This window comes from Cheilinus undulatus, linkage group 10 (assembly GCF_018320785.1).
Source record: "Cheilinus undulatus linkage group 10, ASM1832078v1, whole genome shotgun sequence".
NCBI lineage: Eukaryota > Metazoa > Chordata > Actinopteri > Labriformes > Labridae > Cheilinus > Cheilinus undulatus.
This window is the reverse complement of record NC_054874.1, coordinates 22,080,942-22,105,436: the sequence shown is the minus strand read 5'-3', so window position 1 is coordinate 22,105,436 and position 24,495 is coordinate 22,080,942. Positions and strand designations below refer to the sequence as shown.

At 38.6% G+C, this 24,495-nt stretch overlaps 3 protein-coding genes across 5 annotated transcripts; 1 reads left to right on the top strand and 2 right to left on the bottom strand.

The window, feature by feature from the left end:
* The first annotated feature begins 323 nt into the window (after positions 1 to 323).
* nudcd2 (NudC domain containing 2) lies at positions 324 to 3,645 on the top strand. The gene is made up of 4 exons (XM_041797389.1): positions 324 to 743; positions 1,434 to 1,482; positions 1,571 to 1,722; positions 2,838 to 3,645. The coding sequence occupies exons 1-4, from the start codon at positions 555 to 557 to the stop codon at positions 2,919 to 2,921; spliced, it is 474 nt and encodes a 157-aa protein (XP_041653323.1). The 5' UTR covers positions 324 to 554; the 3' UTR covers positions 2,922 to 3,645.
* On the bottom strand, positions 3,255 to 7,961 carry ccng1 (cyclin G1). Its single transcript, XM_041797388.1, has 6 exons — positions 7,750 to 7,961; positions 6,521 to 6,784; positions 6,179 to 6,432; positions 5,000 to 5,078; positions 4,631 to 4,741; positions 3,255 to 4,435 (listed from the first exon to the last, which is right to left on the bottom strand). Exons 2-6 carry the CDS (start codon positions 6,782 to 6,784, stop codon positions 4,244 to 4,246), a joined length of 900 nt encoding a protein of 299 aa, XP_041653322.1. The 5' UTR covers positions 7,750 to 7,961; the 3' UTR covers positions 3,255 to 4,243.
* Positions 7,962 to 8,636: 675 nt separating this feature from the next.
* On the bottom strand, positions 8,637 to 23,937 carry LOC121516228 (septin-8-A-like). Of its 3 annotated transcripts, XR_005992457.1 has the most exons (11): positions 23,855 to 23,937; positions 19,162 to 19,276; positions 18,861 to 19,056; positions 16,689 to 16,875; positions 16,439 to 16,600; positions 15,083 to 15,179; positions 14,750 to 14,918; positions 12,060 to 12,192; positions 11,743 to 11,930; positions 10,221 to 10,338; positions 9,234 to 9,272 (listed from the first exon to the last, which is right to left on the bottom strand). XR_005992457.1 is itself a non-coding variant. In XM_041797385.1 (10 exons), exons 1-10 carry the CDS (start codon positions 23,882 to 23,884, stop codon positions 9,218 to 9,220), a joined length of 1,332 nt encoding a protein of 443 aa, XP_041653319.1. In that variant the 5' UTR covers positions 23,885 to 23,937; the 3' UTR covers positions 8,637 to 9,217. The 3 variants fall into 3 exon arrangements, 2 of the variants coding, with proteins under 2 accessions (XP_041653319.1, XP_041653320.1); XM_041797385.1 differs by lacking the exon at positions 10,221 to 10,338 and having other exon boundaries at positions 8,637 to 9,272; XM_041797386.1 differs by lacking the exon at positions 9,234 to 9,272 and having other exon boundaries at positions 9,591 to 10,338.
* Positions 23,938 to 24,495: the final 558 nt, after the last annotated feature.

Here is a 24,495-nt window from a genome sequence, read left to right as displayed (position 1 = left end):
AGGTCCTGTTGGTGTCGTTCAAGTGAATAGGAGGAAACAGGAGGCGCCAACAGTAATCTAATTATCAGATTAGTAAATCCACTCCATTTTTAGACAAACCACTGATTCTTTAGGTCTCCTTTAACACCATGCTAATCAATTTAAACAAAAGTACGATTTATTCCAATTTTTGTCGTCACTTTGCTTCCTAATATTTACAAGAACAAACGGACATACCAGCTAATCAATGACTATGGATGTGCTTTTCTTCTCCTGTATGCAGCAGCAGATGGCGCTACAAGCCATTGTGTTGTTCAAAACAGGAAGTGACCTCTGTGCTGATAGAAGAAGAAGAAGAAATTTCTAGAGTGGATCGTGCCGATAGAAAACATTGTATCTGAAAGCAAACATAAACAACTCTGAATGTTCAACACAACTGAGACTTTTAGAAAGGAGCAGATACTTATTAAAAAGTGTCACAGACTGTTAGCAGAGCAGCCCAGTTAGCAAGATAACGCTAACGTTACTCACACAGCTAACCGACTCGTGAGCCCACCGGTGTGTGAAGCTTCAGCATGTCTGTACACTTCGAGGAGAGGAGCGGGGTGGTCCCCTGTCAGACTCCTTGGGGTTCCTGGTACCAGACCATGGAGGAGGTTTTCATTGAAGTCAACGTGCCCCACGGGACAACTGCTAAAGATGTGAAATGTCGTTTAGGAACCAGAGACATAGAGCTGCACGTCAAAGGGACAGAAATATTTAAGGTAAAGTCTGTAGTAAATAACTGGACTCTGTTTTTGATTTTAAAATTATTTTAATAACATAACAATTGCACCGAAAATGTTGAAGGCACTGGGAAAGTTCTTGACTTACTTGTTTGCACTAGTCCCTCGCATCAGGAAGATTTTCCGCGAGCGAGGATGGGATAAAGACCAGAAGGGTTGCAGGAAAATTAAGGATGAAGCCTGGAAGAAAAATCCAGATGTTTATGTTTACACGTGGAACACACTCAGATAAATCCAGGAAATGTTTAGGGCAGGCGTCAGGTATCAGAATCAATTGTGTCCACCTCAATTACCACCAGATTTTTTATTTAAAGGAATATTCTAGAAGGAGGAATTCTTCTTTAAAAAGAAACTTTAAAATAATTTGGATTAAGTGCAGGCATATAAACTTAAAGTAAACTTCTTATTCTTGTTATTTTATGGTTGAGTTACAGCAGCCAGTAAGTGGTGAGTCACTGAGGTTACTTTGCTGGTAAGGGCATACAACATATTGACAGAGCAGAGAGGTATTTTGAAAGAAAAACTGAAAACCTGAAGTAACAAGAGGAAGGAATGGTTTCAAGTTAGCTCATTACATTGCCTGAGAGTGACGTTAGCAACTTATCACAGTGTTGTCATTTTATTAAAAAAAACACACACTCACTCTTTTCTTTTTTAACTTTCTATTAGGGCAAGTTGTTTGACACAACCATGTCTGACGAAGCTACATGGACACTTGGTAGGCTGTACACCAGAAATGTACATCTATTAAACTAAGACCTTAGACCTCCAAAACTCTAATTTCTCTTCTCCTCCTTTGTGCCTAGAGGACAAATGTCTCATCCGTATCATTCTGATGAAGACAAACAGAGAGGCAGGGAACTGCTGGTCCTCCCTGCTGGAGGGTGAGTACTGTGCAAATGCCTGGGTCCAGGACCAGATGCAGAGAAAGCTTACCTTGGAGAGATTCCAGCGGGAGGTAAGTTTGATTAAGTGCAGTATGTAGGGTCATGGTGCATGTTGCCAAAAGATTATAGCAAGTCACCAGGAGCATATCTGTTCCCCACTGTGCTTTTATTATGTCAGATGGCATCGATCTCTTACCAGGCTCTCTTAATAAACCTACATGTAACTGAAGGCTGTGTTTATGGTCTATTCATTATCTTTAATCTGTTCAAAGATGTGAGGAGTTTAACGATTTTATGTGTCATTGTGCAGTCTGAAATGTTAGCCATGCATGATCAACCAATTCTGCATTTCAAAGAGTTGATAAGAAGTCAGATAGATTTTAATCCACTTTGTCTGGAACTGTGGACCAGACTGTCTAGCTGGTGAGAATCTTAATGATGTTTGTGGTTCAGGAGTGACTCGATACTACGAACACAACACTGGTCGCCCCGTTTCCTGGACCTGTCTGTGTGATGGCTCTTAATACACTGATTCCAGCCTTCGTCCAGTCCTTTCGAAGCTCCCCAAAATGTTTGCATCTGCTTTGTTAGACAACCCTCTGAAGGCTGAGCTCATCCCTGTTACTTGGGCACTTCCCATCCATTACATTTTTGTAAATTGGTGATGAAGTGTACATACATACAGTAACAAGAAAACAGAACAACAGACAACCAAAAATCAATCAAACCAGCAAAGCAAATACACAAATATCCATTAAAATGTTTTGATAAAGCACTCTGAGAACAGCCAGCCCTTTCAGCAATGACCGTCTGTGGCTTACCCTGCATGTGGAGGGTTTCAGTGATTATCTTCTGGATAACTGCCAAGTTAACAATCTTCCCAATGATTGTGTGTACTGAACCAGTGAGGGAATAAAGGCTCAGGAAACCTTTGCAAATTGTGCCATTAAACAATATTCTAATATTTTGAGGTACTTGATTTACATAAACTGTAAACCGTTATCTGCAAGATTAAAACATCTTAAAAGATTTCATTTTGTATGAGATCTATCTAGAATGTAAGGAAGTTAAACGCTGGGAATTCAATCACAGCAAAAATGAACTTTTTAGATGTGCCTGTATATGCTTATCTTGATATGTACTACCATGGCCTGTTATTGAATAAATGCTCTTTCTTCTTTACCAGAATCCTGGATTTGACTTCAGTGGTGCAGAGATCTCTGGGAACTTTGCAGGCGGAGGTCCAGACTTCTCCAGCTTACAGAAGTGAACATGTTGAAAGTTATTAATGGAGGTGATACCTCTGCCTAAGGAGAACCACAATGCATAAAAAGTGGATTTAATCGGATGAACTGCACTCAGAAGTTGAAAATACTTGCCTCTTGAAGAACTGAATATTTGGGAAGAGTACAAGATTTACCTGTCTGATAAACTTACTTTCACAGGAGCCTTTTCAGCTTTTTTTTAAGCTGTAACAGACATTGATTTTCAAGAGGACTTGAAAATTACATACCTGAAAAATGGAAAGTTGAGAGGAGCTGTTACTGTTCAAAGAATCTTCTAATGTGTGTTGACCCTTACTAATGAGACAACTGCACAGCAATAGCTTTTCAATAAAGTTTTATTGAAAGGTACAAGTACATGGGTTAACCAGATGGTGTATTCAACTCACCATTTTCAATTTGAGAACACGTTTTTGTTTAGCCTCTTAAAGAAACTCAGAGTAGACAGGGAAATTGGCAAAGAAAATGCAATCAAATTCCAACCCATGTTTCCACTGCAATGACCAATGTTTTTTCAAGACTTCTCTGCATTTAATTGATAACTGAAATCAGTTAATAGTCAATGAATGCATGTGCTTCACTCTGTGTACACAAATCAAGAATCTGTGAAAACAACTCATCTTTAACTGTGGAGGGCCTCCAACAGTTGGGTTAGCTTTACATGACAAGAGCGTCACTAGCCTCACTTAAGCAGAGAAAACCGGAGCTCCCTCGCTGTATCAAAATAAAAAAAAAAATCATCACCTTGGGTAGGAGTGTGCAATCAGGACAGTTTAGCAACCTAGGGTGGGAGTTAAGGATTTTGGGCCCGATTTCTTGGTTTCATTTTAGCTGTTCACAAAATCCTTCTCCCTCCTCTTCCACATGGTGGACTGAGGACCTAGGTGGTTCAATACTTATTCGCTTAAAACCAGCAACCCGTTCCAGGAAATACCAAACACCTTGGTACGGATTTGAACAAGAACATACTGTACACTTGTGCTAGCAACTCAACCAGGAAAGCAAAACATAGCAGGATGGTAGAAGATAAACTTTCTGATGAAAATTGCTCATTATTGTTGAGGCAGAAAATTTAGTGTGCTTGATCAGTGTATGACACAAACTTGAGGAAAACATGGAATTTAAGTTTTCCTTAAAGAAGTCCATCATCATTGATGGAAATCTTTAAGGAAAATAACTTTGTGTATGTAGGTGACCAAACTGCAAGAAAAGTCCCCAAATGTAGTTTCCAATTAGAGAATGAAAAAAGTTTAGGGACTGCTGGAATATTTGTATCCGCATACAAGGTCACCCAGTCATAGCCCTAGGTTTAACAAGCTGACTCAGGTATAGTAGGAAGATGAGCGATCTTGTAGTAGCTGTGCTTCAGCTGACGTGCAGTTCGTCCCGAAATAGTCCAGCGGAGCCTCTGGGTGTTGGGCCTAGAGCACTTGGTGGTGGCGTACTCAGCCAGGCATTTTCCAACCAGCTCTCTCACACAAACCAGGTCTCCATCTTTTATCTGAAAAGCAGAAAAGAAGACACTATTAACCAGACGTAACAGGGTATGCTCCATATTTTAGTGGTAACCAATTTAAGACATTAAGCAGTCTTTAGGCTCTGAGAAATAGCAGTCAAGTCAAATTACTGAAAAAAAGAACTTAGGTATTTTAATTCAAAGGGCATATTAAAAATTGTAAAAACAGTTTGTGCTCACATTCAAAAGCTGCTGCAGACTCTTAAGGATTTCTTGTAATTTGTTGGTGTGTTCAGGGTCATGTTGTTCCTGAGTCTCAAAACACATGAGAGCCATGGCAAGCAGAGATGGCTGCAATGATGAAACATTTTAATTTTTAATTACAGTAGTGCAACAACAACAGTAAACCAACCTAAAAAAAACTGGCACAGAACATTTTAAATGGCTATGTCAAAGAGAGAAACTTACAACAAATCGTTACAAATGCAACAATAAAACCATTTCAATTCCAATCATATGGGTAGAAAACCTGCTCATTTAAGAGCCTTAAAAAACAACAGGAAATAGACCATTTAAAAAAAAAAAGAACAACTGTTTTTTTGTCCCTACCTTGATTTTGGAGAAGATAAATGAGCAGTGACAGGCTTTCAGCTGAGCCTCCAGTCTCTCAATGCTCAGGATCTTCAGGCTGTAAAAAGAGAGCACTTTAAATGTGATATCTATTTACAGATTCTACATCAAAACAACACACATTTTCATGAGTTTCAGCCTGTTAAGTGTTCTGGTTTCCATTTGTAGTACACTTGTGGTCATACATGTATTTACCAATTATGTTTTAGCAAGCTCTGGCTTTTAACGGTAAAAACACTTGGGAAAACAAATAGGTGAAACAATCTGCGCTGCCAGCTACCACTGATGGTATTATCTGTAAACACATAAAAATAAAGCTATCAATCTATTATAGATCAAATGTTTAAATTTGAGCCACAGATCTGCTCGGCACTGTGTGGTCAAAGCAAATCACTAGAGAGTCTCTCCATACCTAAAATAGAACAGAAATTATTGTAACATCACCCTTAAGAAAACAAGCATTTCAAAAGTTGTTTTCTGCTCTTGACAACAGATCTGAAATCTGCATCATGTTATTTCTACAAACTTACCTTCCCTTGATTGTGAGAATATCACATTGAAATTGGCCTCATCTTACAAGCTCATACCACAGAAATGAGTGTGAATCAAGCTGCTGTATAGTTTACATTTCATGGTTAAACTCAGACTCAAAAGATGTCCAGCCCTGGGATGTTGTGGACAAAGAAATGGCAGTCTTCATATTGCAGACACAAATGCCACTACAAAGAGAAGTCTTGCCTGTAAGTCATTTAACTCCAACCTCTGGCTTCACTTGAGAAAATCATGCCCAGTTATAGATACATATCCAATTGGGAATCAATAAATGATCATAGTATCTTAAATACTTGCTATCACAAGGTGATAGATGAGATTGTAGATGCTGAGATTAGTGTAAATATAAAAAATTTAGTCAAGGACAAATGTGAAGCTGAGCTCTCCAGAGTAGGCATCAATCTTCTCAGATCAGTTCAGTAACTACAATCAACACATTTTAAAGTCCACAACAAAACAGTACTGTTCCTGTCAGCCTTTAATAGAATATTTTTGGCAAGTGTTCTCTTCAAAGCCAAATATAAGAGGACAGATTTTAAGAGAGTAAATATAATCTTGTTGAGTCATGGTTCAGCCCTGCAGGTTGATTTGGCCGTCTGTCCTTACCTCTCAGCATCGAGCTGCTCCTGGATGTGGTTGTGAAAGAGGCGCAGGAAACGGAGGGCTGTGGGGGCCTTCACCTTCCAGTATAGCTTCTCCATGATGATCTTCTCCATCCTCATCATATCAGACACTGTAAAGCGATTCTGACTAATGCGGATCAGGTCATTAGCAAGTGGCACATTCTTCTCCTCTTCTGAAGACTTCACGGCAATGTAGAAGCAGCACAGTCCCACACAGGACAGGTGCTTTGGTTGAATCTATAGATAATTATGAAAAATATATTAGTAAAAAAAACTATAATTCAGAAGAAGTCAACATGACTTAGAGGCAATCCCAGTTACAAACCTTCATTACTGAGAGGAATCGATCTAGCAAGCTGATGGCAAGTGAGAAGGTCTCTGAGCTGAAACCAAAGAACCTAGTCAAAGAGAGTAGGTCCTTTACTTCTAGCTCTCTCAGTCTGGTGGTCATCCTGAGACCATTGTCCTGGGAGCCTTCAATGATCCTCAAGCCACTCAGTTTAGGCTGGTATCGGGCCTCCAGGTCTGTCAGGGCCTTCAGCTGTACTGCAAAGGGCTGTGCTCCAGGTCCTGTTACTGTGTCAATCATCTGCAGGAAAACGGAACCAAACAAACTAGAAATAAAACTACAGGAATATGGCAGTAAATGTAGAACCTCTTTAAATCACAGGTATGGGTATGTCTACTTAAGTCAAACCTGAAAAAAGTGTTTTTTGATTATCCATATATGTACAATAGGATGTGTCTCAAAGAGGCGTGCCCACATGTTCTTATAAGACCATGGACAGGCAAACGTAGTGTATTATATACAAAAAAATATAATCATATATTCAATCTCAGTTTCAGGATGCAAAATTCTGTTTGTTCAAGAGTTAGACTAGCCCTGATTGTGGGATCTGTAGTGCTTAGTAAAAAGTAAGATATGGGAGTGCTTCCAAATTTGTAGGCTATCAAGTAACAAGCCCTCCCCTGCCAGCTGTCATTGAACTGGACTCAACTGGACTTCAGAAATGTACACACCAAGGACTTGTCAAATAGAGATTTTCATCATAAATTATAGTATTACATACTTTAACTGATAAATATTTCTTAAAAGTAGATAACACGTCTGCTTCAGGACATTTTAAAGCATAAAGAATGGTGATATAGAAGGAACAGGCCCTGCTGAAAGGTAGGCGACATGTCAGGACATGTCCGTTTGCGCACACTCCACCGGAGAGCTAACGGAGCTACATGATAATATGAAGCCCGGGAGTCACAAACCATTAAATATACACTCCAGCTTTTAGCTGACACATTTCGGACATGAAATAACTAATTTAGTTTCAGACATGTCAAAAAATATCATCGTAATCTGACGTAAACAACATAATCAATAGCTAAGACCGCTAAAGCTAACATAATGCTATATCAGTTAACCATGTTATAAACAAGTACACGATTTAAAGACACTTGCCGCAATGAAACTAAGTTATTTAGGGTTTTGTATCAGAAAAATGCCACTTTAAGATACTGTTGGCTAACATGATACAGGAGAATGTTTGGTACTCTTACCTTGGATCAAGATACGTTGCTTTAAATGTTAGGAAAATAAGCAGTGGAAAAAGTCCCAACTCGCTTTGAATGAGCGAATGAAAATAGTTTTAAAATACAAAAAGTGTATGTATGAACTTTCACTTAAGAAAGTTTTAAGCAGAGTTTAATTTCTGCCTATGCACACCCCCCTACCCTTGGCGTAAGGCGATGGGGAAAAGGGCAGTTTAGGTATTAGAGCAGGCATAAAACCAAGCCCATGCCCAAACATGGTGAGTTTCCATTGGTCTTCGACGGATGACGTTCATAGAACTTAATTCCGATTGGATAGCTGGCTTGGCCTTCTCCTTTATGTCCCGCCTTCACAGATGAGCGAGCCAATCAGAGTTGGAAAGACAGGATATTTTATTACATAGAGCATTCTATCAATTTTATTACAATGATAGAAATCAAATGCATTTTATTTGTAAATTTAAATGGCTTCATTTACAACTATTCATTTATATCTTCAGGTTTAATATCAATTATCAGATATGATTTTAATTTTCAATAACAACAAATGGTTTAAGGCGTTTCAGACGGTAGAATGACAGAAAACAGACTTAAAGTGAATTTTGTACTAAGAGGGAATGTGAAGGATATCTTACCCACATATTGTCACACTATATTGGCGCCTCTCCTTTTTTAGTAGGCAGCTGGAGGTGATTTTCTGGAACAGTCTGGAAGGAACACAAACCTGCTGGGGGTGCAGCTTATACAACATTTTTTTCTGTGTCTTTTCTGTGTAAAAGTGCAGTTATAGGCTGAAAAGAACTGACCATTTTTCAATAAAGCAACTCTTTATTACATTGTAATTTACAATTCTCCAAGCAGGCCTGCAAAGACCTGTATTATAGATCTACTGACATTCTGACATAAACCCTGAATTTATATGCAGTACATCCAGGCGTTTTCAATTAACAATAACATATTTCTTTATATCGTTTTCTGCAGTTAGAAACAATGATAACACTTAATAATAGATCTAAATGGGTACAACATGAGGGCTGACATGTTAGCGTGATAGAAAGTCTTTAATGATAATTTAATATAGTAATTGAACTATGATTGATTTAAAGTGCTTATAAATAATATACTTCTAAGTTTGTACAACATTTAATAGCAATATGTAGTTTTGTAATATGTACTTCACAGTGTAAAGCGTCATCAATAAGAAGCTACAAGCACAACATGGCAGATGAAATAAGGAACCATATCTAGTACAAAACAGAGATTTTGGCGATGACATATCAAAACTTTTAGGAATGAGTATTAGGAGCCATGCAGAGACCATGCTACAGAGCAGCTTCAAAAGCTTAAAGGACGGTTTAGTAGACATGGAATACTTCAGGCTGATGTTAAGTGCAGTCCTATAAAATTGTTACTTCACATAGTAAAAATAATAAAGTTGACAGTTAGTCTGTGATCCTTAAATGTAGTAGAAAGTCCTCTAATTCAAATTCCTTCCAGAGGTTAAGGAGCACGCAGATGGTAGACTAAAGAAGCTATGAAAAGGAAAGAAAAATCATGTTATTTATCAGAACAAGCAATTTATTGATCGCAGAGTCTAGACAAAAATGAAAAGGAGCAAATACACAGTTAAGTAAGCATTTAGTTATTTGTCCTGTGTGCAGCTGCTGACTGATGGCAGAGAAAACAAATTTGAATTGAATGTTTCTCATGTTTGTAAGAACACAGTTGGCAAAATCAGTCAAATCAGAGTACCTTTTTTGTTTATCATGATGAGTGTGATATGAAATGCAGTGAATCACACAAATGACTGATGTGATGAGACAGCTCAAAGAACTGAGGGGGAACCAGGGAATGGGTTCAACTGACCAACAGATGAACTGATTACAAGTTTTGAATTTTTCCAACATTTATTTGAACATAAATGGATGCAACATATTTGACACACATTCAGGATTTTGAGAGTTAATCCAATCTTTTTTTATGTGTTTGCATAGAGAAAGAAAATGTAAGATGTATGATGCATGTAAGAAAATTTAATGTCCTACTATAAACTATACAGAATAGAAAAAACTTTTTTCTGTATTTTAAGAAATTCTGTTTTTAAAAAAAGGCCAAAAGAAAACCATTCAACTTGTGAATAATGCAGTTATAAATACAAATGATTGCTGAATGTTAATTTACGTACATATTTCCTAGCTCACAGTCATTAGTTCAATCCAGTCATTAACTGAAATTCTCCTGTAGTAAATCTCAACTCTTCTCACTGAGAAACATAAATGTAAGACTGGAGGCAAATATATTTCATGACAAGAACATGAAACAAAGTATAAAATGTGTTAAAAAAAAAAAAAAAACGTTAAGCGGATTGTGTGTTGAGCACAGTCAGCATTAGGGACAAATCAAAAACACAAAGCAAAGCTACCTTTTTGACCCATAAGTAAACAGTGGCTTAGAGCCATCACTTTATTAGGCTCACATACGTGCAGTCACTGTGACACCACACATACAGTGCCAGGAAGTAATGTCAGATATGACAGGCCTTTTTCCCATGCTGATGGCAGACACATTCCTGGTATCCCTGGATGTTGGATAAATCAACTGAAAAGGGAGAGGACAAAATAGACAGAGACAATATATGGAAAAAGAAAATAAAATGGAAGGGTGCTTGATGGCAGGAAAAGATGTCTGGAGATACAACGAATCCCAAACGAACGAATGAATGAAATTCAAATCCAAATGTTTGGGTTGTTGCTAATTTAAGCAATAACTTCCTTGTCATAGGCTCGATTTTAGGGGCTGTTCAGAGTCAACGTAACATTTACTTCCAACATATTAACCTATTTTTTTTTTCCCAAAATAATTATCAAAAGCCAATTTATCTGACTCAGCTTTTACTATTAATTTAAGCAGACACAGGCAACTTTTAAGACACTAGGAACCAGAAAGTAACGATAAATCCCCTTCTCCAAAACATATGAAAATTCACAGTCTGAGTACTAATATTGGATGGCCCCATGTAAGTGCCTGGTTACTATCTCTGAGGCTGTATTTATACTGCAAGCCTTAGTGCTCTATATTATTATTTTTTTCTTTGTCTGTTGCTAAAATCAGACTTCCCCATTCGCTTCAGTTGATTCATATAAAACAGTGGTGCTGTTCAAACTGTCAAAACAAATCAGGTCTGAAAAAACAAAATCGGACTCAGGTCAATTTGGCTTATAGTTTAACTGCAGCCTAATTTTATCTCACCATTTTCTTTGATACCCCATGTAGGAGACAGGTAATTGAGCAATTACTCATTAGCCAAATGATTGTTTTTGTTTGTTTTTTTTTGGTCAAACTATTTTACTTCCAGATTAAGGTCACGATGAAAATATTCAACAAATGTAATGTCTCAAATCAATGTGCCTTGCAGGCTTGAGGCCACCTTTGTTAATGTGGATTTCCATGGCATATCTAGGACTTCAAACAGTAGATGGATGTTTAAGCACAAAGAATACATCCTGACACAGAATTTTCCTCCTGCAGAAATTATCATTATTACTCTATGTGGGATGTCTGAGTATTATCTGTGTCTCACATGGCATGAGCATCAATGAGACCAGTTGAATGTAAACAAAAGTACCCCTGCCTGAGATACAGTCTGGCAGGTCAGCCTGCAGACAAATAACCAAAAGGCTTTGTCATGCAAGCTGTGACCCTTCCTTCGATGTCTGGGTGCACAGTGTTGGTCTGAATCTGTCACTGTATCACATTCTGAGCCAACATGACTTCTGGGAAGATAACACTATCTCATTAATCACACTGTACACCTCCCCCTCTTTCCAATCGACTCTACATACAAACTGGCTCATGGAAGATGTTTATGGATATCATGTATATGTGGTATTTAATGATTTATCTGTGAGTAGCACAAGAAAGCTGGGAGTTTTAAATATTTTCTAATACTGATGCCTGCTTGAGTAAAAATACAATTCAAACACACAGAAAAGAAGAACTTACTTCTTCTTGTCCTTGTCCTTCTTGAATGGCTGTGAGCAACCTTGCAGTGCTTGTCCCATCAGTGTCTCCGCTGCGACCTTTCTTCTGTTGAAGGCATTCATCTCCTCCTCTAGCTCTCGTCTTTTCTCCTCCAGATTCTTTTTTTCTTCCTGGTGCATTCGCTTCAACTGCTCGAACCTCTCATGGAGCTAAAGATGATAGTGAGGGTGGATTAGTGCACATAGTAAGGAAAAACATGTTTCTTTCCTTAAATATGTACTTTAATACAACTTTAAGTTTCCTATCTACAATGATTTCAGGACGATATTGGTCCTCACCTCCTTTTCCTTTTCTTTGAGCTCTGCTTCTGTCTCCTTCACTTTGTTGACAAACATCTGTCTCATTTCTTCCTCTTTGCGCTGCAGATCCACAAGAAACTCCTTCCTCTTGGTTTCATATGTTTCCTGGAGGCTGAAGATGGTTGTTAAAGGTGAAATTAGTGCAATACCCTTTGTGGTTCTCATGAAGTTGCCAATAAAGAAAGATCATATCTTACTGAACATCTCATCAGTAGCTACTCTATACTTTGAGTTAAATACTTGGACTTGAGTAGATTTATAGACCAGTACTTTAACTTCTACGTAAGTACATATTAACCACAGTAACTGTACTTTTATTTGAGTACAAGAGAATTGTACTTTTTTCCACCTCTGGTTTCCAGAACCATATTCTCAAATCATTACAAAATATTAGTGATGCCAATCGACAAAAAGAATCAAGCTGATGACAGACTTTGTAATCAGTCAATTGCATATATCAATAGCATGAGAACAACTATATTACAGGTAGATTTAACAAGAGAGCCCAGCTGAAGACATCAGACATTCATAAACACATGTTCACCCTGACGTCTAAATCAAGAGTTGCTGGTAGGGGTGTAATGGTTCACAGAGGTCATAGTTCAGCTCTTACCACGGTTTTGGGGTCACTGTTCAATATGGGTTCAGTTTTTGGGTTAAAAAGGAACATAAAGTCCTGAATTTATGGGCCTGTTTCTAGGTTTCCCTTATTTATTACTTTTCAGCTTACAGTAGTGTAGCTTACATTTTGATCTGTCTCATAATAAAAAGAACTACCTGTGATAGCTGGTTCAGCCTGCGCTGTATCAAACATGAAAAAAAAGATACACAGATACTGTAATACTATCATCTATGTTTGCTGTTTTTCTCCATTCAGACCATAGACTGTTGGAGGAATTGAGATGTTTTCACTGTGGGACTACGTGCACCAAACTGTGCCCTCTGAACCATGATGGGTCAGGACAAATACAAATACCATTACACCCCTAGTACTGGCAGTTCTCTTTAGCATTATTTTCAGAAGTTCTAAGAGTTAATATTTTTTAAGTGTTTAAAATTATGGACTGCACGTTTGTGATCGATTTGGATATTTACAACAGAGAAATAGCAATTACGACAGATCTAATTTACCTATATTCTTCATAAAAACATTGGGCTCATACTTCCCAACTGTATTTTTACTTCGAGTGGCTGCCATGGCAACAGTCTGAGTCTGTAGTTGAAAATTATCAGACATTTTTTGTGTAAATAAATATTAAAAAGAATTGAATTCAGATCAATTTTTCTATTAATGCTTATTTATTATGTTGATACTTTTTATAACCTTACAAGAAATCTCTTCATTTCTTCAAATATATAAATATACATAACAAAAAAATCCATACTAGATTTGGAAAACAAAGCTGATTATTTGATAATAATTTAATGCTTAGACTCCCTTCAACAGTAATGGGTTTATTGGTTCATGTCAGAACACTCAGGTCACTGTTCTTGTGGCAAAATGCTTTTAAATGTACAGCATTTCCATTTAACAGGAATATATGATGTTGGTAATAGCGACAGACAGTAGCAGTGGTAGGGTTAGATTTTTAACCCTGATTTCAACTGTACTATTGTCTCTAATCACTTACTTCATAAGATTAACCGTGCTTGCTTTTAAATTGATCTCCTACCTATTGTGTTATTATCCATTGGACTTGTATTTTTTATTGTTGTATTCATTGCTGGCTGGAGGAATGGATGTTTAATTGCTGACTGCAAACAAAGTGCCCTCTAACTATGATAAAAAAGACAGCTTTTAACCTTGAAAGTCTTCAACAGACTTTTCTTAAACTTTCATTCTTTCAGATTGAAAATCCTCAATTTGAAAGAAAGATAATAACTGCCAAGAATTTAGGAAGGGGCTGGTTCAGCTTCATGCTGGACACTGATCAGTCTGATAACAAAGAACCTGGATTGACTTTATTCACAATTTGAAGAAAATTGCTAAGACTTATCTCTACATTAATTTATGATAGCACCGAAAGGTTCAGATAAGTCGGAAATACACTCAAACACATCAATTACTTATTCCAACCAGTTAAATAATTAAAATAAAGTCTAAAAATAGTCAAAAAGCCTCACTCTTTATGCTCCTACCTTCTAGTGGAAAAAGAATAGTTTTGTGTTTCCTTTACCTCAAATTAAAAAAAAACAAAACCTAGAACTCCTTGGGTTTTATATTTCTTAAAATTATTATTTAATCATTTTTCAAGCCCTTTATTATCCCTATCCAACATTTCCCTCGTTCCTCATGTTTATGATAATATTTTTGAGTTCATGCGAGTCTGGAGGAAGATTTGGTCCAAAGTGGGAGAGTGTCTTTGTTGACATTTTAAATTAGATTTCAAAAGTCCATGAAACTCAGCGAGTCTGATGGAGCATTTGGTAGGCTTTGAATCACAGATGCACAAAATCAGATAATCTTGCCTAGAGATACAAATCCCATCTGAAAGGTCTGGTTCTGAAAAATTTAACATCACAATACATCACAGAAAAACATTTAGAAGCACTGTAAATGCAGTTAACTCATTTGTCAGTATAATAATACGAGGGCCGAGGCCTTTTATGGCAATTTAAGTGATATAAGGTGCCCACATGCATTACATCACCACTAAGCCTAATTTCACCTGAATGATTGGCTGTCTGGGTCTGTGTCCTTGAAGCCCATCTCTTCCAGCTTGCAGCGACGGTAGAGCTCATAGTGTCGAGCATGCGTTTGCTCTCGGAGATCCTCCATGTTCACACGCAGCAGCATCTCCCTCAGCTTCACAAAATCACAGTGGTTTTCATTTTCCACTGAGGGAACAAGGGAACAATGCAGCTTAGTGAGCTAATAAAAACAGAAAACATGATATTTTGGTTAAATCTCAAGTAAAATTCTATTAATAGTTCAGCAGCAGGCATGTGACTAAACAGCCCCACTGTTTATAATGCTTGTCAAACCAAATCAGAGCACTCACCCTGTACTGATCCCCAGGGGTACAGCCGCGCTTTCACCATCTTATTGCCAACTTTAACGTCTTCAACACTTCCAACCACAGCAAAGGGAAGATGTGTCTGTAACACATAACACTTTCAATTTATTAATCAATTACTACAATGCTACAGCACCAAAATAAATATTAATCAAAAGAGATGAGAAGCAAGTACTGAAGCAACCAGTACTAGTGCATCTCAAAAAAATTTGAATATTGTGAAAAAAGTTCAATATTTTTTGTCACTCTTTTCGGAAAGTGAAACCCATATATTATATAGACTTGTTACACATAGAGTGAAATATTTCAAGCCTTTATTTCTTGAAATGTTGATGATTATAGCTTACAGATAAGAAAATCCAAAATTAAGTGTCTCAAAAAATTAGAATATTGCATAAGATCAATAAAAAAAGATGTTTTAAACAGAAATGTCAGGCTTCTGAAAAGTATGTTGATTTCTGTGCCTTCAATACTTGGTTGGGCCTCCTTTTGCATGAATTACTGCATCAATGCAGCATGGTATGGAGGCGATCAGCCTGTGGCACTGCTCAAGTATAACGGAAGCCCAGGTTGCTTTGATAGCGGCCTTCAGATCATCTGCATTGTTGGGTCTGGTGTCTCTCATCTTCCTCTTGACGATACCCCATAGGTTCTCTATGGGGTTCAGGTCAGGCCAGTTTGCTGGCCAATCAAGCACAGAAACACCATGGTCATTGAACCAGCTTTTGGTACCTTTGGCAGTGTGGGCAGGTGCCAAGTCCTGCTGGAAAATGAAATCAGCATCTCCATAAAGCTTGTCAGCAAGAGGGGGGCCTGAAGTGCTCTAAAATGTCCTGGTAGATGGCTGCGTTGACTGTGGACTTCAGAAAACACAGTGGACAAACACCAGCAGATGCCATGGCAGCCCAAATTATCACTGACTGTGCAAACTTCGCACTGGACTTCAAGCAATGTGGATTCTGTGCCTCTCCACTCTTCCTCCAGCCTCTGGGACCTTGAAGAGTGAAGAGGCACAGAGGAGGCCCAACCAAGTATTGAAGGCATAGAAATAAACATACTTTTCAGAAGCCTGACATTTCTGTTTAAAACATCATTTTTTTATTGATCTTATGTAATATTCTAATTTTTTGAGACACAGAATTTTGGGTTTTCTTATCTGTAAGCCATAATCATCAACATTTCAAGAAATAAAGGCTTGAAATATTTCACTCTGTGTAACAAGTCTACAAACAAAAAAATATTAAACTTTGTCATGATATTCTAATTTTTTGAGATGCACTAGTATCTTGTAAAAAAAACACATGGGGCACATGTTTTGCATGATCTCTATTTCTTACTCACATTCATGGAGGAGTTGATTTCTGCAACAGCTTCATCCTCTGTGGGAAACTGATAAATCTGCACTCCATTACTGACCAGCTCACTCATTATTTTGATCTTTAATTTGTCCAGTTCACTCCTGGACACCGTGTCTGCCTTTGCAATAACAGGGATGATGTTTACCTGTGTGAAAAATTCATCGTATGAGTGATGGTCTGAGGAACAACAGAAAATAACTGCTGAAATACACACTGTCCTGTTCTGGGGTCACCTTGCTGTCCAGTTTCTTCATTGTAACAAGATCCAAGGACTTCAGGGAGTGCCCGTTAGGGGCGATGAAATACAGGCAGATGTGGATTCTTGTGTCATGGCAGTTAAACAGGGAGCGTTTTATTTTCATTTCCTCTTCAAGGTACTTTTCAAACTGAGTATCAATATACTCAAGAATGGGTTTGTAGCTGTGCAGAAAGAAAGGGCATAGAAATGTAAGATAAGCCTTGTTAGAAATTAATCAAGAGGCATGCTGGCAGTGATAAACAAAGAGTCAAAGCACAGATTCTTCTAGTCAATATTCCTCCAGTAAGGTCATAGTTGCTACTTCAGTTAAACTACTGCAGTACTTGCCTTTAAAACTTCTTTTTTTTCCAAAGTTGTAGAATTTGTAGTTAAGACTACATGGCTATACATTTCAAAATCCTCAAACATGGGCTTAAGATATGACCATGGGTCCTCAGGTCGAAAACTGTCATCTGCACCTGCAGTATCTACAACCCCCAATTCCAAAAAAAGTTGGGGCGCTGTGTAAAATGCAAGTAAAACCATATGAAATGATTTGCAAACCTCATATACCCATATTTCATTAACAATAGAACATAAAAAGCACATAAGATGTTGAAACTGAGAAATTTGACAATTTTATGAAAATATTAGCTAATTTTAAATTTGATGGCAGTGACACATCTTAAAAAATTAGGGACAAGGCCACATTTACCATTGTGTTGAATCCTCTCTTCTTTCAACAACAGTCTGTAAACATCTTGGAAGAGAAGAGAGCAGTTGCTTGAGTTTTGGGAGCAGCATGTTGTCCCATTTTTGTCTGATGTAGGATTCTAGCTGCTCAACAGTCCTGGGTCTTTGTCAGAATTTTTGTTTATGATGTTTTTTACTGGGGAAAGGTCTGGACTGCAGGCAGGTCAGTTCAGCTCTTTTACTGTGAAGCCATGCTGTTGTGATGGATGCGGTATGTGGCTTAGCATTGTCTTACTGAAATATGCAAGGCCTTCCCTAAACAGACTTATTGCCTGGATGGGAGTGTATGTTGCTCTTAAATCTCTATATAGTTTTCAGCATTGATAGTGCCTTTCCAGATGTGTAAGCTACCCATGCCATAGGAACTGGTGCAACCCCCTACCATCAGAGATGCTGGCTTTTAAACTGTGCACTGATAACAAGCTGGATGGTCCGTCTCCTCTTTAGTCTGCAGGACATGGCATCCATGATTTCTAGAAGAGAATTTTGAATTTGGATTCATCTGTCTACAGAACAGTTTTCCATTTTGCCTCAGCCCATTTAAAATAAGCTTTGACCCAAAGATGACTGCAGTGTTTCTGGATAGTGTTCACGTATGGCTTCTTCTCTGAATGATACAGCTTTAACATTTTTTTGGATGGCACAGTAAACTGTCGCCAGACAGTGATAACGGGATGCAAAGCCTTTGCATCCCGTTATTTACATTTTACACAGCAACCCAACTATTTTGGAATTGGGGTTGTACATCCATGTTTTATTTTACCCCATTTTATTTTGAAAGTACATTTTTGTTGTTTTCTGGAGATTGACTATTTTATGTATTTTACTCATTGTATATAAAGCTATAATCATAGCTATGAACATATTGACATAGTTGTGTTCCAATTAATATGAAGAGAAATAGCTTTTCTATGTAAGAGTGAGAGTAAAAAGTTTTTCCTTAAATAGTACTGGATTTAAATTTTAAATTACTGTCTGAATTTTTTTTAGTATCGTAGTTACAAACTATTTTCCTAGTTTTGAGGCCAAAAAATAGAAAAAGTAAGTTTTTGTGCTCGCTGTTGGAGCACTCAGTCTCTATTGAGACTGCATTAGTTCTGCCAGCCAATCTTATACTCCCCTTCACCCCCTCATTTCACAGGCCAGAAACAGGCCAGATCTGTCTCTCAGTTCCATATAAGTATGTTGGCGTACAACAAAGGAAAAGGGGGGCATGATTAATAGCTGCTGCTGATCTGACCAAGACAGTTTTTAAATCACTGGATCTCTTAATCTTTAAAGACCAGTACAGAAACAGCAACAGAGATTTCTGCTACACTTGTATGGGACATTTTAATAACAGACAAGGGTTCTCTGTCTTTTTGATCCATTTTTAGCCTTTAAAGCATCCAAGAAGTCAAAAAAGAATGTGCACCTGTCTTCTTTGTTGATCTGGTCTCCGAACCCCACAGTGTGCACAATGGTCAGCTTGAGCTTGACGTTGCTCTCCTGCAGATTGTACATTTGAGGGCGTAACTGTACCTCTTTCTCATAGTGGCTGGCTTCCTCGTTTTCAAATGTTGTATTGAAGAGAGTGTTCATTAATGTGGACTTGCCAATCCCAGTCTCACCTTAAAAAGAGTATAACATAAGCTGAGCAGAGAAAAGAAAAGCCTAAGTCTACATAAATGATAGCTCAAGTTTTAATAATGAGTATTTTCTGCCTTCATACATACCTACGCAAAGGATGTTAAAGCAGAATCCCTGAGCGACTGACTTGCTGACCAGCTGATCAGGGAGACTGTCAAACCCAACATGGCCTCTGAGCTCCAAGTTTCGCTTCTCTTCATTCTGAGATATTTGGAAAATGATCAAAAAAGAAGATTTAATTACTTTTAGTAATAGTTCAGCATATTAACCTTGTGTCAGTATGAGCATGAGGTTAAAAAGTCCTTGGGTAGATCCTATCCCCAAAGCATGCTTTACAAATTAGGTCAATTCTCTGTCTCTCTTCTGCTTGACAAACCTGAAAAGTCAGGCCTATAAAAACCTTATGTGTCAATATTACAAGGCACATTCCTCAAGTAGAGACATGCACGGCTGTAAATCATTTGACTTTTCAGCACTTATGTCACACTTTACACAGAGTGTTGTGGCTGTTTATCATGAAGCTTTAGAATCAGGGTTGAGCCTTTCTCATGCATTTATAGCCTAAACGATGCAGAAAGAAAGGATGGTAATTTAAGTATGATTCAAATAATGACTGAAACAAAGAAACTGTCACATTTCATTTACATGCAGTCAGATCAAATATATTATCCTGTTCAACAAAACCTGGATTTTTAAATTCATGTAAATATGATAGTCCAACTGAATTCATTGTAAGTTTAATTGTTTGAAGTCTGACGAAATGGTCAGAGATTAAATTCCTCTTGCATGTATACTCCTCTATCTGACCCATACTTGACTAGGTGTTCTGCACATTCTCCACAGTGTCTGTCCACACCAGACTTTGACCAGAAAGTCAAACAGCATTACTTCTAGGTATAGCAGAACCTGCATTGTTGACTGCCTTCGGTTACCACCACAAGCTAGAGTGATGGTGTGCATCGCATTTGTAATAAAAGTAGAGCATAGAGCGCATCCAAAGTTTACAGAGTTGTAAAGTTTTCACCATTTCAACATACACCATGTTAGTTGCCTGCAAACTTGTTAGAATGGTCAGCTGGAAGACGTTCCAATAGTAGCTAAAACCAGGTGTAAACTGTGCAAATTTCATCCGGTTCAGACACAAATTTTGGGTTGCACAACTCACTCGGAAGTCAAGCCAACTCTCAGTCAGATTGTGCGTCATTTGTTGTGAAGTGTACAGGGGGATACGATGGCGACCACAACCTGACTACGGCCCGACCAGCTGCTTGGAACCCGGGCCACCTGCGTACATGGAGAGTGCCTTTAACCACTAGGCCACCTGCTCCCCAGGAATTACTTTCTAATGCTACTCGCTATAATAAAGGAAATTAACGAGCAGGAAACACGCCTACTCGTAGATCTCAAGCTGACATGAATAGTGATGTTGTTTTTGTGTGATAGAGCAAGAGACAGTGGGAGAGAGAGAGGGAATATGACTGGAAACATATTACATGAGACTTTTTCAAATGAAACCCCACAGATACAGTCATAGTCTGTCTTTCCTCCACTTGCACAGTGAGAGTACTTGGGTTGTGCATGACCACTGGACTCTGATGTGTAAAAACATAACCTGACACACCAAATGGATTTGTTTCACACATCCATCTGGAAAACCTTCCATAGACAGCATTTGGGAAAGGGCAGAGTCTTTGAAAAAAACTCGAAGGGTGATTGGATGAACGTTCTGTCTGTCACATCTTTACGGACCAATCAGAGCAACAAAACGTGATGTCGTAGTCCCAAACTGAGGTGCGCCGCTACCAACGAATAAACTCCATAGATAGCTGCATAATGCAGACTATGGTGACTGTGGACATGTCAGTACACGACGACAAGTTCTGATAAAACTTGCGCTTTAGTGGCATCCAAGCTAACGTCTTCCGCCATAATTGCACCGGCCTCTTATCGCTGCTTGCATACGTCACAACTCTGCTGCCCTTCGACACTGATTGGTCCTGTCACTTTCTAACCGGGCCCAAACTGTTTAGATGGGAGCTTTGTAAGATGGATTCACCAGTAAGAAACACGAAAATGGGCAAATCCATATGCTTTGCAAGGTTAGTAAAAACATAAACCGTGCACGATGGTTGTGCATCGTAAGCAATTTAGTGGCACAGTATGAGTTGGCACTCCGCCACAACTGTCATAGAGTCGCCATCGTATGCCTGCCTTAAGTTGAAGGGTTGTATCCACAATTACCAATGAGGAGATGAACATATATTTGTATTAATAAATGGATTCTACCCCAATTATATTGATTATTTTGAGACAAGGAGAGCGGTGCAGTTAAATGGCCTGAATAAGCAGGTAGCTTGACTTAACTGTGCATGTAAACGAACTGACTGACTTTCACTCAGGCTCTCAGACTGTTGCTCTGCAGCCTGTTCTGCAGGTCTGGCCTGGTTTACACAGAGAGTGACAGAAGGCTAGACTTAGATGGCAAAGTTTGCCTGCTTCTTGGTAGGAGGAAGACTCACTTTGCCTGCCATTTTACGTGAATATGAAAGAAAATAATCATCACTGTTGGTCTCATTTAACAAAATTCAATTTACAGAGACAGGCTGAGAGACGACAAATGATACTGCATAATGATCACCAGAAATCGCTGCTGTTTGATCTCACATCTGCTGCATTCACACTGAAAGCCTTAATGCTCAGATTTTGTTTTTGTTTTTTTGCTTGGCTGTTGACCTTACTTTTTCAACTTTGGCCTGTTTCAGACTTCATGGTGCTGAACACACTCACCTAGTCCTTGCAGAAAAACCAAGTGGCTCTCTTTACTGTTATAAAGGTAATTTCAGGGTTAACTTGTTTGTTATCCTTTTTTCAGTCCTATGAAGATGGTTCACTTCTTACTGGGTAGATCAGCATAATGGCTTATGCAGAATAACAGCATGTGGCTCAGTTTCCCGACCAATCCAATTTCTTTAACTCTGTGGCCCAATCATAAGAGGGGTGGAGACGGACAGCCCCTTTGAAGTTAGTATTATTGTTTCACATTAAAAATACAGTTTATACATTTTGAATGCTTTATAGGTATCCTCTGACACTGACTCAACAAAGCACTGAAGCCTTCTCCTTTTTGTGCTTAAAAGATATTTAAATTTACGCATACTTACTGCTTTCAATTACATTTAGGCACATTCATTTTTTTTATTCCCATACCACACAGTATACCACTGGGCTGAAGAACATCCCTCTTAACATTTAGACACATGAGGAAAATCATACATGGAGAGCAGGGGTTATCATATCAAATCTAATGTGAACTAATGGTCATAAAGGGGTATTACAAGTTTTAATCTTAGCATTCAGTCTTTTTTTCCTGTCAGGTCTTTCTCAATTGGTTGTTGCAGCTGTATTCTTATTTTGGATTATGTGTTTAACTGTAGTTCTTTTACTGTTATTGTTTTTACTGAGTCTGATAACTATGATCCTCTGACAGGACACTTGTCTGTGATCATGAAAGCCTGGGCTGGTTGACCATGGTTTACCCTTTGCCACCTGTCCTGCCAGTGTTGACCTGCGATTAGTGCTGTCAAAGTCACATATATTCTGACTGATGTTGCCTTATAAAATATCTGGCCTGTGTCGGATTAGGATCCACATTTAAAAATGGCCAAAATCTGATTTGTGCAAATTCCAGTGACTTGTGCCAGTCAATCATTAAAACAACAACAGATCTGCATCTCATAGGAAAAAAAAATTATCAGATGTAGGTCACCTTAGCCTGCTGTGTGGATGCAGCCACAGAGATATAAGAGGATTTTAATCTTTTTTTTCTTTCTACAACAGTGGTTAAGGCGGTGGGTCTGTGTCCCTTTAACTATAAAGGGAACACTAAACACCACCCTGAAAACATATGAAGTCTTTTGAATGTGTGCATAATAATGCAAATCATTTGATTGCACTGTTACCCCTGACTGTTTAGGCTGGAAAATGGTTCAGTCCTTCTATATCAGACACACACTGGGATTCTGGCATCCTGCAAGAGGCTCAACATGAGGACCAGGATGTGTTCAACACAACAATCATCCGCTTCTGCCCCTCTCTTTTTCTCTCTCACCCTCTTTATACACACAAACAAACAAGAGAGACACACACATACACAAAGAGCTCTTTCTTTAGATGTTGTTTCACTGGGTGGGAGGATGTCCAAGCTGCTTGCTGCCCTGGTACCCATAACTCCCTTCTGACAGTGAGACAAAAACTCACACACCCTTAACTTAATGGAGTGTCCCATCATTTGCAATGCACCCTGTTTACAGCACACTAACCAGCAGACTAGCTATGATACAACGAATCGACATGTTTGGCTGGTCTATTCCAATATTCGCTGAGCAATTTAGTGGAGCTAGCTGTCACATGAAGAGGCTGCTACTTATGTTTATCCTCTTAATTCGGTTCCTGCAGCCTGCTGTCCTGTGATTCATGCAAACGCACGGTCTTTTGGTCCCAGTGTGCACCTGTCAGGGGTGTTGACAAGGTAAACAGCCAGGTGTTGTTTCTTTCTGCACAGTTGGATGCTGAAGAGCGCCTTCGCCTCCAATAGAATATGGTGTCAAATGCGTCTCTATCCCCGCGATCCTGCTGCATTTCCGACACACAGCCCATCACCATCACCTTAGCCTACACACCTGAATCTTACCGGTTAGCTAGTTTAATTTCTATATCCAGCCCGAGGACACCAAATCATTAGTCATTTTCTACCCGCAGACAGTACATAATCATACTTACTGCGAAAACATCAACCTCATTGGCCGCCATAGTCACAAGAGTCGGTGCAGGAATTATGTGTTCAGTCAGACCTGCTCCTCTCATCTAACACACTCACTCTGTTCTCAATATGGCCACTTGGAGGCAACACCCCCTCGTTGCTGGAGGGCGTCATTACAACAGATCTAACCATTTACTGCTTGCCTCAGCCTTTTCATGTCATTTATGAAGTATGGTACAAGAATACTAGCTCCACGACATTTTTCCAAAAGTAAAATTCATTCTGTGTTTATGTGAGAGACTGGCTGATGAGAACTGTCAACGGATAACACTATAATACTTTATTTACTGTCATAATTTGGTATAGCCTATTTCCCCACTTCCTCTCTTCTGAATTTCGAGGGGGGAAAACACACTTAAAACATTGTGTAATGAAAAACGGAAGAATATCTAGCCCTAGAACGGATGTATATCATTTCTGCACGTGCTGCTCCTCATTTCTTTGACAATTCAGATCAAATATATGGACCAAGCTGCGTTTTAAAACGGTCAGTGTATTTTCAGACAGTGCCATTTCATGGTTAAAATGAGCCTCAGAAACTCCTTTTTTAAATTTATTTGGGGAAAATGAAAAATATGCAGTGCAAAATGCAAAAATTCTG